At 52.0% G+C, this 14,088-nt stretch overlaps 1 protein-coding gene across 2 annotated transcripts in view; it reads left to right on the forward strand.

Annotated features, from left to right (window-relative positions):
• Positions 1–906: 906 nt before the first annotated feature.
• Positions 907–14,088, forward strand: part of LOC124509910 (carboxyl-terminal PDZ ligand of neuronal nitric oxide synthase protein) — a 286,360-nt gene continuing 273,178 nt past the window's right edge. For both annotated transcript variants that reach the window (XM_047076502.1, XM_047076503.1), the window contains exon 1: positions 907–1,034. In XM_047076502.1, coding sequence (XP_046932458.1) covers positions 930–1,034 — 105 coding nt within the window. In that variant the 5' untranslated portion in view covers positions 907–929. The remainder of the gene's footprint in view (positions 1,035–14,088) is intronic.

The raw sequence follows: 14,088 nt of genomic DNA on the forward strand, positions 1-14,088 counted from the left end.
TCCTTTTGTGGCCTACCCCATTTCCACGGGCTGATGGCTTTTTAATATTACAACCATTCTAAAAGGCACTCCCCCCCCACCCCGCCCCCAAGCCTGTATGACAGAAGTCACAAATCACCGCTCAAAGGAAGAAAAGGCGCCTGCGATGGGCCCCCAGTGAGCACAGTCTTGATTCTCCAGGGAAAGGGAACTCGCCGAATTCACGATTTGCACAGATCTGGGCCAGGACTGGGGCCTTCCTGGTAGAACATAAACACGCGACCGTAAACACCGCCCCTCCCCCCCTCCAAAAAACAAAAACAAAACATCCAAGGCGCTGCTACCGCGTCTAACCCTCAGCAGCCCGGCCCCGAACGTGACCGTAAAAACAGCAGCGCCCTCGGGAGCAGGGCGCAGCTCGCGGGCCGGGCCGCAGGGCTCGCGGGCCGGGCAGGGCAGGCGCGGCGCTCCCGAGGACTTTCACCTGCTCGGCGGGCGGGCGGCGCGGGGCGGGCGCGGGGCGGGGCCTGGGCGCCCGCGGGAGGAGCCGGCCCGGGCCCGCCCCGCAGGAGGAGCCGCTCGCTGGCGGCCGATCCGGCGTCTCCGTGACAGGCACCCCGCTCCGCCGCCACCGCCGTCGCCGCCTTTTCTTCCTCGTCCGGGGCAGCCGCCGCGCCGGGTCCCGCTTCGGGCCGCGCGCCCACCGCTCCCCTCCCCCGGCCCGCCGCCTCCCGCCCGCTCCCGCCGCCGCCGCCGCCCTCCTCGCCCGCAGAAATCGCGCGGCCACAGCGCCGCCCGCAGCCGCGCCGCCCGCTGCCGCCCGGCCCTCGGCGCCGCTCGGGTCCCGGCTCCCGCGGCCGCCGCGCGCCCCTCCCCTCCGCTCCCCTGCCCGGTCTGGCCGGCCCCTTCCCGCTGCCGCCTCTGGAGGAGCCGGTCCACCGCGGGTCACCATGCCCAGCAAAACCAAGTACAACCTTGTGGACGATGGGCACGACCTGCGGATCCCCTTGCACAACGAAGACGCCTTCCAGCACGGCATCTGCTTCGAGGCCAAGGTGAGGGGTCCCGGGGGGAGGGGGCGCTGCCCGGGAGGGGGCACGTCCGAGCGGACGCGGGGCTGGCGGGGGGCCTTAATGTTAGGGAGGTGACTTCCCTTCTCGGGACTGAATTCCCCGGGCTCCTGCCCAGAACTGCTACAGAGCAGCTGCGAAGTTTGGGCGGTATGGCTTCGCCCCCTCCTCCCACCTGCAGACTCCCCCATCCTCACCTCCCGGGACTGCTCGACTTGCCGATCCCTCCTTCCGCGGAGGAGAAGCCGGCGGGGGAGCGCAGCCAGGTCCCCTGGTTCTTTAGAATCGCTTTAGGGAAGCTCTGGTGTTATTTACCTGCTGGGATCCCTTGGGAGAGGTGTTTTCAGGAAGGTCTTTTAAAGGGGGAATGCCTGCTTCCTGATCGAGGAAAATAATACCGGAGTGGTTTTTTTTTTTTTTTAAATTCCAGGTAACCGGGTCCAAGTGTCAGTCACTTCTTAAATGCTTGATTTGCCACGACTCCTTTGCAAGTGCCAGTCATTGAAGGGGGGAGGGGTGAAAGCTGCCCATTTGCTAGTTTTGTGGCGTAATGTTAAGTTTCAGCAGCCAGCAGGGAACCGCTGCTCAAGAATTTAGCGGGGATGACTGGAATTTTCAGGGCCGAGGCCGGAGCCCCAGCAGGTCCGTCCTTCGGGGAGGGGGCGGGGCGCAAGCCTCGGGACTGGACCAGTAGGTGCGGGATAAAGGCTGGCCCCCTGGGACGCACTTCCCCGGGGTGAGGCGTTCTGGTTTCTGCGATCCCAGCTGGGGCTCCCGCTGCCCATCACTTGGGAAGAGTGCTTCTGCTCTTTCTTTATGCCGCCCGCCCCCAAAGGTCCAGGGTTTCTCAGTGTGCCTGTCACTGATAAGTGACGGAAAGTACTGCCCCTCCGAGTGGGTTGTTTTTTAGGTTCTTGCTGGTTTTGAAAAGACAGTACTTCCGATGTGGAGGCAGTTTTACTCTTCGTTCCCTTTTTTCCTTGATGACTTCGTGGATGCAGGGTGTGATTTCCGGCAAGGATGACTCTGTCAGGTGGCTTTTTCCTTCAATTTGTGAAACATCTTTGGAGTGTCTGATAGGCGCCCCATGCAGTCAGTTATCTTTAGATTTTTTTCCTTCTCCTGGAGATGTGTGACTTGGTGAATCTTAACCTTTTTTTTTTTAAATCCCCCCGAATAACCTTCTCCCAGCCATATTTGCTAGCGCTAGGACCCCCCCCCCCCCCCCCCCCCCCCCCCCCCCCGTCAAACCCTGCACAGCTGAACTGCTGGGTATGGCTGGGACCAGAGTGGGGCTGTGGCCGAGATCTTATCTTGCTTCTCCTGGAATAGACCTGGTTGGTCTAAGATGGGGTGTTTGGGTTAATTTTCGTCGAGGCCTGTTGCTTTGGTGAGCAAGTTTTTCATGTTAAAGTATGAAATTTTCATCACGGTCATCACTCAGTTTTCTTGGATGTACTGAAACTGGGGAATTGGCTTCGCCTTGTGTGGCTCACCAGTGCTCCACAAGAATGAGGGCAAGAACGGGGATCAGAATTAAAGTGTTCTAAAAACCTTTTTATTCAACATAAATAAACAAGTACATAAAATAAATCCTTTTTGTTCTTTTCTCAGTCTCTGCCTTTGGTCCCAACTGGGTCTCAGAACCCGGTATGCGTAAGAATCACCAGGTGAGGGGACTGAAAAGTCTGATTCTTGCCACCCCCCCCAAGTCTAATTTGCTACATCTGGGGAGTTGGGGAGCCTGGGACTGTGTACCTTTAATGAGCATTCCAGGTGATTTAATGCAAGTGACTGGGACCAGACTTTGAGAAGCATGGGGCTTGAGGCTGGCCTCCAGCTTGCTGGATCTTACCTTCGCTTTCCCCATATGCAGTTTTTTTTTTTCCTAAGCGAACGCCTGGGGGCTGCATGACGTAGTGCCGATCGTTAGCAACTTCCCTGGGTTCACACGCAGTGGTGCTTGAGTAGAGGGGGTTTCACAGTTGGTCCAGGCGGTGTTCCCAATGCGGACCTGAGACCTAGGGGACCAAGGAGGCCTGCTCTGAGTTCTGCGAGGTAGAGGAGCGAGGGCGGGGCTCCGAGCTGGGTCTTAACCCCCAGCCCTTTGTAATGGACGCTGGACGCCAGTACCGTCAGACCCCGTCAGTCTAGACCTGAGTGGAGGTGGAAGTGGAAGCTTTTCTGTCCCATGGGCTAGCGCCGCCTCTGGTTGGTTTCCGCCTCCCAACAGAGCAGTGTCTGTGGGCCTGCGTGGTCCCTGGGATTTCAGGGTTAAATCCACACCACATTCGTCTCTTGTTTTGGAAAATCACAGGCTGTAAGATGTAAATGTATTCTTGCTGCCTTGTCAGATACCCTTGGAAAATGAGCCCATGTCTTTCTGTCCCAAGGGCTGGCAGCTTTTCAGAATCAACACTGGGTGAAGTGACTGTTTGGATGGATGCCGCTCATTTTCAGGGTTCTGCAGAGATTTGAAAGGTTGCGGCTGGGGTTGGAGGGCGTCTGGGAGTCAGAGGGTCTGGGCACTTACAAACAACGTCGTGCATTTAATTATTAAGCGGAATCGTGTAATTCTTACCCCTTCCCTAGAGGTGGGTCTCCTCATGTCTTATGAATGAGGATCTAGGCTCAGGGAGGTTGTTGCCTGCTTTGGTGCACACAGCTGTGGATGGCAAAGCCAGCATTTCAACCTGGGAACTTTGGCTTCAGACTCCCAAAGGTATTGCTTATTTAGTCATTTTTATGGAGTGTTCACTCTATGCCGGGCAGTGGCCTCATTCACAGCTCACTGGTGGGGCATCCTCAGGCTGCTGGCCTCTTGGACTCTGATGTAGGAATTACTTAAGTTTTTAATGCTGGGCTGTTTCCAGATGTCCCCACGGACTGGTAGTGGCTCCTGAGGGATCACCTGCGTTCCGTGTTCAGCATGGGTGCCTCGCCCATTGATCATTGCTGGTGGGTGGGTGGTAAAAATCTCACTCGGCTTGAATGCTTGTATGGCCCTTCTGTACCAGCCTCTCCCTTTCCCGGGGTGTCTTCCTGGGGGCCAGTGCCATCTCCTGACTCTCTCCCCTTCCTGGGCGAGGAGGAGACTGCTAATGGTTTTGGCCCAAAGAACAATACAAGTGTTACTAACATAGTTATGCCTTCCATTTGTAGGTGATTTTTGATTTGCATGGGACTTTCCCATACAAAGAGTTTTCTTCACATAGAAACAGAAACATTGGTTTTATCTCCATTTCTCAAATGAAAAAAAAATTGGGGATCAGAGGGATTAACTTGTCTATAGTCACAGAACTGCTAAGACAATATGATTAGAGCTGGTATGTAGTGAGCACTTACTATGAGCCATGTAGCTGTCCCCTCTGTTAACCATCCAGTACTTTTGTCTCCTGGTCCACGGTTCCTTCCGATGCTGAAGTAGTTGCCCCTCTATATCCACAGCGCTGATGGCCTCGCCCGTTGTCACAACTGGATAGCACTTTAGTGCACCTGCAACAACCTTCTCATTTTACACATGAGGAAATTGCAGTCCAGGGGGAAGTCATTGACCCAGGGTCACCTGGCTAGATGCGAACGGGAACCAGGACTCTGGCCTAGTTTCCTGGCTTCAAGTTAGTTTCAGGAATCTGTTGCCACTTGACAAACTACCTGAAAACTCAGTGGCTTAAAACAGTATCTGTTTAATTGGCTCATGATTCGTGGGCCAGGAATTCAGGCAGGACTTGGCTGGGCCGTTCTTATGTTGACTGGCTCACTCATTTGGCTTCATGGCTGGGCTGGGCTGGAAGGTCCTAGAAGGTATCACTCACATGGCTGGTCCTCCACGTGATGGTTCTCTCCAGTGGGTAGCTTGGATGTCCTCACAGCCTGATGGTGCTTGTATTTGGCAGCTGGCTTCCAAGAGACAGTGTTCCAAGCAGGGAAGGTAGAAGCTCTTAAGGCCGGGCCTCCAAAGTTACAGAGGGTCGTTTTTGTATTCTGTTGGTCAAATCAGGCCATAGGCTGGCTCAGATTCAAGGGGAGAAGTGGACTTCATTCTTGGGGGGGTATTAAGGTCACATCGCAGGGGTGCCCATGGGGCGGGAGAGATTGCCGAAGCTGTCTTTGGGTCATGGTCTGCCACAAAATTTTGTGTTCTTTTCCCTCTGCATACACCTTCTCCGGTGTTCTGAGTGTTGAGGACCTTGTCTCCTGCTTCTGTGTATAGCCCCCTTCCCCAGCATCAGGAACCTACATAGCCAGCAATAATAAATCCTTTGTCAAGTGCAAGAAATGTCCAGTTGTAGAAAGTCTGAAAGCAGTAGGTATATATTGTCACCCTGCGGAGTGATTTTGCAGTTTGGGAGCTCTTGGTCAAATCTGAACTCAATTCTGTGGCCCTATTTCCTTCCCTCCCTGCTAAATGGCTTCACTGGCTGGTGTTTTCCATGATGCGGATTTTAGAGATGCCGGTAACCCTGAACAGCATGCTGTTGGGAGGGCTTCCAGATTAGGACATAACGTTATTGGCTCGCCATAAAAGGGGTGTTCTGACTCACACTGGAGCCTGCAGCGTGGTAAAGGCTCCCATCGACTTCACTATATCCTGGGTGTGTGAACTCTGCCTCCAGGGTCCTGTTTTTCTAGGGTTCTGGACCAGCGGGGATCCAGACGCAGGGCCTGCTGTATACACGGATACCATCATGGCTTATTTCACCTTCTTGTGTATTTGCCCAGATGCTTTCAAACTGATTGTTATTTATTTATTTTTTTTTAAACTAAGTTGACCTCCAAGATGGGGCTTGAACTCACTGCCCCAAGATCAGGAGTCCCATGCTCTACGGATGGAGGCAGCCGGGCGCCCCTCCCGTTGTTATCTTCTCCTACCACTTTTGGGGGGCAGTAAGTCTCAAAGATACAGCGCTGCTCTGAAATGATGCCTTTTTTTTTTTTTTTTTTTTTTTTTATGCGTCAGGGTGTCCCAGGGTGTTCTTCCACAGCTGGCGTTGGGGATCTGATGGGCAAGCCTATTTCTACCTGGCCGTACGTTTCATGAATCGATGGCTTTCGGTCTGGTCTCCTTGGCCCCAAACGTCCCAGTTGTTTTAGTGATGCGAATCGTGCAGCCACACGGAATTTGACCTTTGCCACGGTCATTACCTCCAAGACCCTAATCAGACGCACTGTTTATTATCGCTTACTCATAATGCTGCTACTTCCAAGAACTCGAACTTTCAGAACGCTTTCTTTGACTATAATTATCTGCCTCCTCACAGCCTCGTTGCCTCAAGGCTGCTTTTAGCTCCTCAGTGACCTCGCCGTCCTTCTTCCTTCCTCTTTTTGGAAAGTGAGCTTCCTTTCCCCCTGCTTTCTGATAGCTTTATGGAGGCATAATTCACACACCACACAATTCACTAACTTAAAATAGACAATTAAGTGGTTTTTAGTATATTCCAGATACGTGTAACCATCACTGTAGTCAATTTTAGAATATTTTCGTCACCTCAAAAAGAAACCTCTGGGGGCGCCTGGGTGGCTCAGTCGGTTGAGTGTTCGACTTCGGCTCAGGTCATGATCTCACAGTTTGTGAGGTCGAGCCCTGCATCGGGCTCTGTGCTGACAGCTCAAAGCTTGGAGCCTCTTCAGATTCTATGTCTCCCTCTCTCTCTCTGCCCCTCCCCTGCTTGCACTCCGTCTCTCTCTTTCTCCAAAAAAAAAAAAAAAAAAAAAAAAAAGAATAAACAAACAGAAAAGGAACCTATATACCCTCTGGTTATAATCCCCCTACCCCTCCATCCATCCCAGCCCTAAGCAACCATTAATCTACTTTCTGTCTCTAGAAAGGACATTTCGTATCAGTGGGATCATAAAGTATGATTTATGTGTGTGCACATGTGCGCGTGACTGGCATCTTTAACTTAGCATAGTGTTTTCAGTCCACACTGCCTGCGTCAAAGCCGCATTCCTTTTTATGGCTGCATAATATTCCATTGTATGGACATACCACAATTTGTTTATCCATTCATCCATCGACGGACATTAAGGTTGTTTATTTTTTTTTAAGCGTATTTATTTTGAAAGAGAGACCGAGAATTCCAAGCTGGCTCCGTGCTGTCAGCGCAGAGCCCACCGTGGGGCAACCCGTGAAACGCGAGATCATGACCTGAGCCGAAATTGAGAGTCGGAAGCTTAACTGAGCCACCCAGGTGCCCCAAGGTTGTTTATGCTCTAGCTACTGTGAATACTGCTTCTGTAAACACTGGTGTGCATGTTTCTGTAGGGAGGTGTGGCTTCATTTTTTGTGGGTAGATAAGTAGGAGTGGAATTGCTAGATATCGTAGTAGCCAGGTTTAATCATTTGTGGAACTGCCAGGTGGTTTCCAGCATGGCTGCACCTTGGCCACCAGCAGGGTTTTGGTTTCTTTACATCCTCACCGACACTTGTAATTGTCTGACTTTTTGATTCTAGCCGGCCTAGTGGGTGTGAGGCGCTATCTCCTTGTGGCTTTGAGTTGCATCTCCCTGATGAATGATATAGAATACGCGTTTATTTGGCATTTATATATCTTCTTTGGAGAAACGCCTGTTCAGATCCTTTACCCATTTTTTGGGTTGTCTTTTTAAAAAAAAGTTACTGAGTTGCGGGTGCCTGGGTGGCTCCGTTCGTTGCGCGTCTGACTCTTGATTTTGGCTCAGGTCACGATCCCAGAGTGGGGAGATCAAGCCCTACATCGGGCTCCAGGCTGGGTGTAGGAGCCTGCTTGGGATTCTCTCTCTCTCTCTCTCTCCCTCTCTCTCTGCCCCTCCCCACTTGCTCTCTCAAAATAAATAAACTTAAAAAAAAAAAAGCAGTTGTCCTGCTGTTACCCTTTTCTGTCTTTGTGCTTCCTGAGTTTTCTTCCTGCTCAGCCCGTCCTCCGTGGTCTCCTCTCTGAGCAGAATCTCCTCTTTGCTGGCTACTCTTTCTCCTCCCTCGGACCTGTTGTGTGAGGGCTTGATTGCTGTGCGGGTTGGCTCCTGGACCCCTAACTCCAGTCCAGAGTCCGGATCTTCATTTGCCGTTTCCTGCTCGTGGCCTCTGCACCGAGGAACAGGTTGCTGGCTCCTTCCCCTCAACAAGCTGGATAGCAAACCTCTCTGACTTGGGACTTCTGTTAGCGACCCCAGCATGCTCTCGGGTACCCCGGCCTGACACTTGGGAGCACTGCCTGGACCCTGTCATATAACAGGCGAAACTCACTGGCTGCTGTTCACTGGGTCCCTGCCGTGGCCAGGCTTTTCTCTCCGCTAGCCTCCACATGAAGTCAGTTGCTGTGTTCTTGAATCTTCTCCGTGACCTCCATCCACGCACCTCCGCCCATTCCATCCTTTCCCACCTCTGGCCGGTTCACACTCTCACCGCCTCTCCCCGGACTGTTTGAGTAACTTTCTGGAGGCTTCCGCTTGATCCTGTTAACTTGTGCTCTGGTAATTTTCCCGAAGTATAATTATGTTGTCCCTCCTCCTCCAAAACACAGTGAGTTCCTAGGCCTACTGTATTAGGTCCCGATTCTTAGCATGATATTCAGCGCTCTCTGTTTCTGAATAATTCCCTCTATCACCCTGCGCTCTGACCCAATCAGAGCACACCCCGTTCCCTAGGCCCCCTTGTCACGTCCCACCCGGTGTCACTTGGTGAGGTGGATGTTACCAGTCCCTCCTCTGTGTGGAAGGGACTGACGAGACCCCACGGTGGTGCTGAGCTGCTTGCTGTGATTTTTTTTCTCCGCATGTCGTCATCGGGGGCCCTGTCACTCTGCCCCCCAATGCCTGTACCTTCTGCCGTGCTCAGGCAGCGACTTGCATATAGAATGTGCATTTGGAGGGAAGGAACATGATTTCTGGGATGTTCACTACGAGGACTGCCAGGAGGGCCCTGCTGTGAGCCCAAGAAATGCATTTGCCTTAGCTGGCTGGCTCCAGTCCCCTCTCAAGCACAGTTCCTGTGCTTTTTGCCTGGGTCCCTGGGGACCTCAGGGCCTCCCAGGACGCATCCGTACTCCCACCTCACAGAGCGGCTTTTCCTCCCAGGGGAAGTGCCGAGTAAGCATTTTTTCCTGCATTAAATGGAATTCCTGTGATGGGCGTGCGGTGGAATTAGAATCTTTGATTACAGAACATATGGCCAGTTTCAGGAATACCTAATTGCCATTTATTAGTAAAAAACATATTTGCAGCCTGTTGTGTTCTCATTAACGAATCGACACCTTTCCCCCCTCACTCACTGTTTTGTTTCCTTTAACTTGCTTTTTGGTAAGTTTGGTGACATGAATTTGGTTGACGTGCGGCATGGCATGGATTCCGGAATCAGACTGTCTTTGGGTTCAGATCCTGGCCCTGTCTTGCTGCGTGACCCCGTGGGAGTTACTTAGCCTCTCTCCTGTGGTGCCCTGGTCTGAACAAAGAGGGTACGAGTACGTACCTTCTGGGGTTCACGAGTAAATGAGTTACATGTGGAAGTGAGTTACACGTGGAAACGCCTGGTGCTGTGCCTGGCTCAGGCCCGGCTGCTATTATTGTTGTTACTTCATCCGACAAATTGCACCTTAAATTTCATGTGTGTTTCATCTGGTTGTAATCTGTGGAGTTAGCAGATTCATTCTCTGATAAGTCAGAGGCCTCCTGGTGCACCATCCCCATTCTGCACACGGGGTAAAGATCCAGCCAAGTCGGCCAGAGTGCTTCTCAAAGTTGCAACTCAGGCAGCGTGACTACTTTGTGGGCTTAAAATAGCTGTCAGCCTCCTTGGGAGGGAATAAAGAAGGGTTAACTAGCTCCTGGGGCATGCCCCCATCCCATTTGTTCCAGCCCGTGAGCCTCGTTAGGATTAAAAATCACAGAATCTCGTTAAGTGCGGTGTGCTGTCTGTCTGCCCTGTCTCTCTCTGAAATTCCTTGGATAAATATTTCTTTAAGCAGGGGTAATCTGAGCAGAAGGAATCTCGCATCATGGGATTAATTAATATCTTGTGATGCTTACATTTCCCTTTTCAATTTTTCTATTCAGCATCATGTTTCCTTTTAAGCACCAGAGCAGCTGGTTTAAAAGTGACTTACAATGGCACTTCCAGCAAGTTCCGTGCCCAGAGTGTCGGAACGCTTTCAGACCCCTACGCCTCTCCCGCTGCGGGCAAGGCGGTTGGTTTGGTGCAGCGCTTCTCGGAGACTTGTGTGTTCTTACACCCTTGTGGTCCATCCATGAGAACTGAGGGCCGTGGCTTCTCCCCCACATACTCTAGAGGCTACAGTGCTTTCCAGGAGACCTGGTGAAATGATCGGCCCTGAGAGGTGAGGGAGACCTGGGACTCCCTACTAAGGGGTGTCCGGGAAGGGGGCACTTGCCACCCAGTGCACCCTGTATGCAGAAGAGTCTGAGCTCCCTTAGCCCGTGCGTGAGCACGTGGGTGGGAAGTGTGTGCTTGCAGAATTGTCCCATGTTCTGTATTCTGGGTGCTGTTCCCTGCTGGCTCTGGGTGTGCATTTCTCATCTCCTGATCTGGGCTATCAGCTGCTCGAGGGCCAAGGAGAGGTTCCCCTTACCTCAGCCTCGTATGGTCCGCATCAGAGAAAGCTAACAGAATCACCATTATCACGTTAAAAGCACTTACTGGGTTCCAGGCACTGTTCACGTTCTGTGAAATGGTTAATCCTCTCAACAGCTGCCTGAGTTAAGGTTCTCTCGCCGACTTTTACAGATGGGGAAGCCGAGGCAGAGAGAGACCGAGTAACTTGCTCAAGGTCCGTAGTTAGTAATGGACAGACCTTCCAGTCAAAGCCAGGCAGTTTGGCCCAAGGCATCTCTGCATATCTTTCAAAATACCAAGAGCTAATATTTGTCAACTACCACCTTCTACCCTTGGTTCTCAGCGTTTTATTTATTTACTTTTAGTTTTTAAAGGTTTTCTTTTGAAGTAATCTCTACACCCAGTGTGAGATTCGAACTCACAACCCCGCGATCGAGAGTCACACGCTCTCCCGACGACGGAGCCAGCCAGGCGCCCCTCTCAGCCTTTTACGTATGTTAACTAACTTAATCTTTACAGCGGCCCCGTGAGAGTAGGTGCTATTGTACCCGTTTTGCAGATGAGGAAACTGAGGCACATCTTTCTAGGTTAGGTTGAATGGGCAAATGGTCATTAAAGGTGGTGGTCTTCTTGCCTGTGGCCCAGGGACTGGTCTGCTGTGTGCCAGCAGGCGATGGGCCATCTGCCGAGACCGCTCTTGTGGGCCGTGTGGCTGAGCTCTAGACAGGGACATGAGGCATTAGTGAGAGGGATAGCAGTTGAGGGGCGAGGAGCTTTGGGGGCCCTTCCTTCCTGGAGAGGGGTGTTATTTGCTGGGCTCTTGCCACGCACTTCCTGTCTAGCGATGGGTTCCTCTCCCCCCCACCCCCCTTACCACACCTCTTCCTCCCAGCAACTTCCACGCCCCCTTCCCTGCCTTTTCCTGCATTTCTGAGGCCCCCCCACCCCCGCCCAGGAGACTACAAATGCTGGAAAACTTCAGCCTGGGAGCTGCTGTTGCCCTGGCTTGGAAATCTCCGTGCACAACAGAGAAGCCCCTGAGTTGTGTCTTTTTGTTCTCTCTTGATTATAAACTCTTCCCTTTTTGTTTTGGTCTCTTTGGACGGGGAGAGGCGCTCATGTGGAAGCATTTCTTTTTCTGCCAAGAGGAAGATGAATGTCTCCCAGGGGCCAAGTGACAGGTAACATAATCTCTCACTCCCGTGCTATTTCCACATAAACACACACAACCTGGACCTGGACTGTAGCTCTCTTTGCAAACCGGCCCTCGCTGTGCGTGGATTTTCTTTTATTAAAAGAAAAATTTTTTTTAATGTTATGTATTTTTTGAGACAAAGAGAGACAGAGCATGAGCAGGGGAGGGGCAGAGAGAGAGGGGGACACAGAATCTGAAGCAGGCTCCAGGCTCTGAGCTGTCAGCACCGAGCCCGATGCGGGGCTCAAACTCACAAACCGAGCTCATGACCTGAGCTGAAGTCGAGCGCTTAACCCACTGAGCCACCCAGGCGCCCCTGGATTTTCTTTTTTTCAATGTGGCCGCCCAGGTGAAGCGCGTTATGTCCCGGGCGCCCGTACCCAAAGTGTGATGGAAACTACTTCTGGACTCAAGGTTATTGAAATGCGACTCTGTCCTCCTCCAGGCCCAGAGTTTTGCAGCGTCTTTCAATGAGGAGAATCACCTGCAGATTCCTTTGATTAGTGAAAGCAGCTGTTCTCAAACTTTGGCGTCTCTCGGAATCATCTGGAAACGAATAAAAATACGGAGGCCCAGGCTTGTTGAAGTAGTGAGAGGGCCTGACCTCTGTCTTGATCATGTTTCCCAGGCAATGCTGACAGACGCCCTGGGTCTGAAACATCGTTGCTCATTGGGGAGGTAAAGAAGGAAAAAAAAAAAAAAAGACTGATGACTGGGGGCTCCCAGCGATTTAAATCCAGCTCATACAGGAGCCCCTGGGTGGCTCAGTCGGTTAAGCGTCCAACTTTGGCTCAGGTCATGATCTCGCGGTTCATGAGTTCGAGTCCCGCGTCCGGCTCTGTGCTGACAGGTGGGAGCCTGGAGCCTGCTTCGGATTCGGTGTCTCCCACGCTCTCTGCCCCTCCCCTGCTCAGACTCTGTCTCTGTCTCGAAAATAAATAGACATTAAAAAAAATAAATCCAGCTTGTACAGGGTTGTAGCCTGGGAGTTGCAGTTTTTATGTCCTTGGTTTCTTTGCTGAGACTTTTTTTTTTTTGGTCTCCAGCACATTAAATGAAGGCTGCCTTAAAATTTTTTGTCAGGTAATTCTAATACGTCTGTCCTCTTGTGTCGGCATCTTTTGATTGTCTTTTCTCATTCATGTTGAGGTTTTCCCGGTTCCCAGAATGATGAATGATGTTTGATTGAAAGCCGGACGCTTTGGGTATTATGTTATGAGATTCCGGATCTTAATTAAATCTTCTGTTTCAGCGAGGCTCCTCTGTCCTTGGCGGGGAGTGCTGCCTCATTACTGTCAGGTGGAGGCAGAAGTCTAGCGTCTTCTCCTGGGCCTCGGCTGATCCCACACTGGAGGCGGGCAGGAGGGCCTCACCTGCCTCGCTTATGGGGCCTCCGCTGATGCTCTGCCTTTTTTTTTTTTTTTTTAATTTTTTAGTGTTTATTTATTTTTGACAGAGCATGAGCGGGGGAGGGGGAGAGGGAGACCCAGAATCCAAAGCAGGCTCCAGGCTCTGAGCTGTCAGCACAGAGCCCGATGCGGGGCTTGAACTCACAGACCGCAAGATCATGACCTGAGCCGAAGTCGGATGCTCAACCGACGGAGCCACCCAGGCACCCCTGATGCTCTGCCTTTTTTAACTGCTGGGCGGTGGTGAAAGTTCTGGACTCTCCCCTAGGCCTCCTCTGCCCCCCAGCAAGGAGGGGAGGAGGCTGTGTTGCCCCCGTGGCCCAGCTTCCGTTCAGCCTTCCCTGATAGCCCTGGAGGAAGGTAAGGGTGCAGGCGTCTCCATACAGCCTGGTGAAGGCCGAAGTCGGGTTTCTGGACCCCACAGGTAGGAGTGAGGGTGGGAGGTACGGTTTTCTTGTATGGCGTTGGGCTGGAGTAAAGCTGTTGTCTGTCTTGTGACGCTACCCCTGTCCTGGTCCTTTGGCTGGAGAAAGCAGTCTCTTCTTAGACCTTTCTTTTTCTTTTAAGTTTATTATTATTTAGTAATTTGTACACCCAACGTGGGGCTCGAACTCACAACCTTGAGATCAAGGGTCGCATGCTGTTCTGACTGAGCCAGGTGCCCCGGGACTTTTTAAATTGTCTTTTGGCGTTTCTGGGTCTCTGGCTTCTCCAGCAACCGGTCTGGGATGTGTGAGGCAGAAGGAAAACGCAGGGAAGCCAGGTGCCACGTTGTGCCTTGGGTGCTGAGGTCCTTGGCTGGCTGGCCTTCTTTCCATCTCTCCAAGTCCTCTTCTGCTTGTTTTATGTATAATGGCTGGAGTTTGCTGGTTATTAGCAGGAGGAATA

The sequence above is a fragment of the Lynx rufus genome, unplaced genomic scaffold, assembly GCF_022079265.1.
Source record: "Lynx rufus isolate CCGP_SWC_20201006 ecotype Redwood Valley unplaced genomic scaffold, mLynRuf1.p SCAF_15, whole genome shotgun sequence".
Classification (NCBI taxonomy): domain Eukaryota; kingdom Metazoa; phylum Chordata; class Mammalia; order Carnivora; family Felidae; genus Lynx; species Lynx rufus.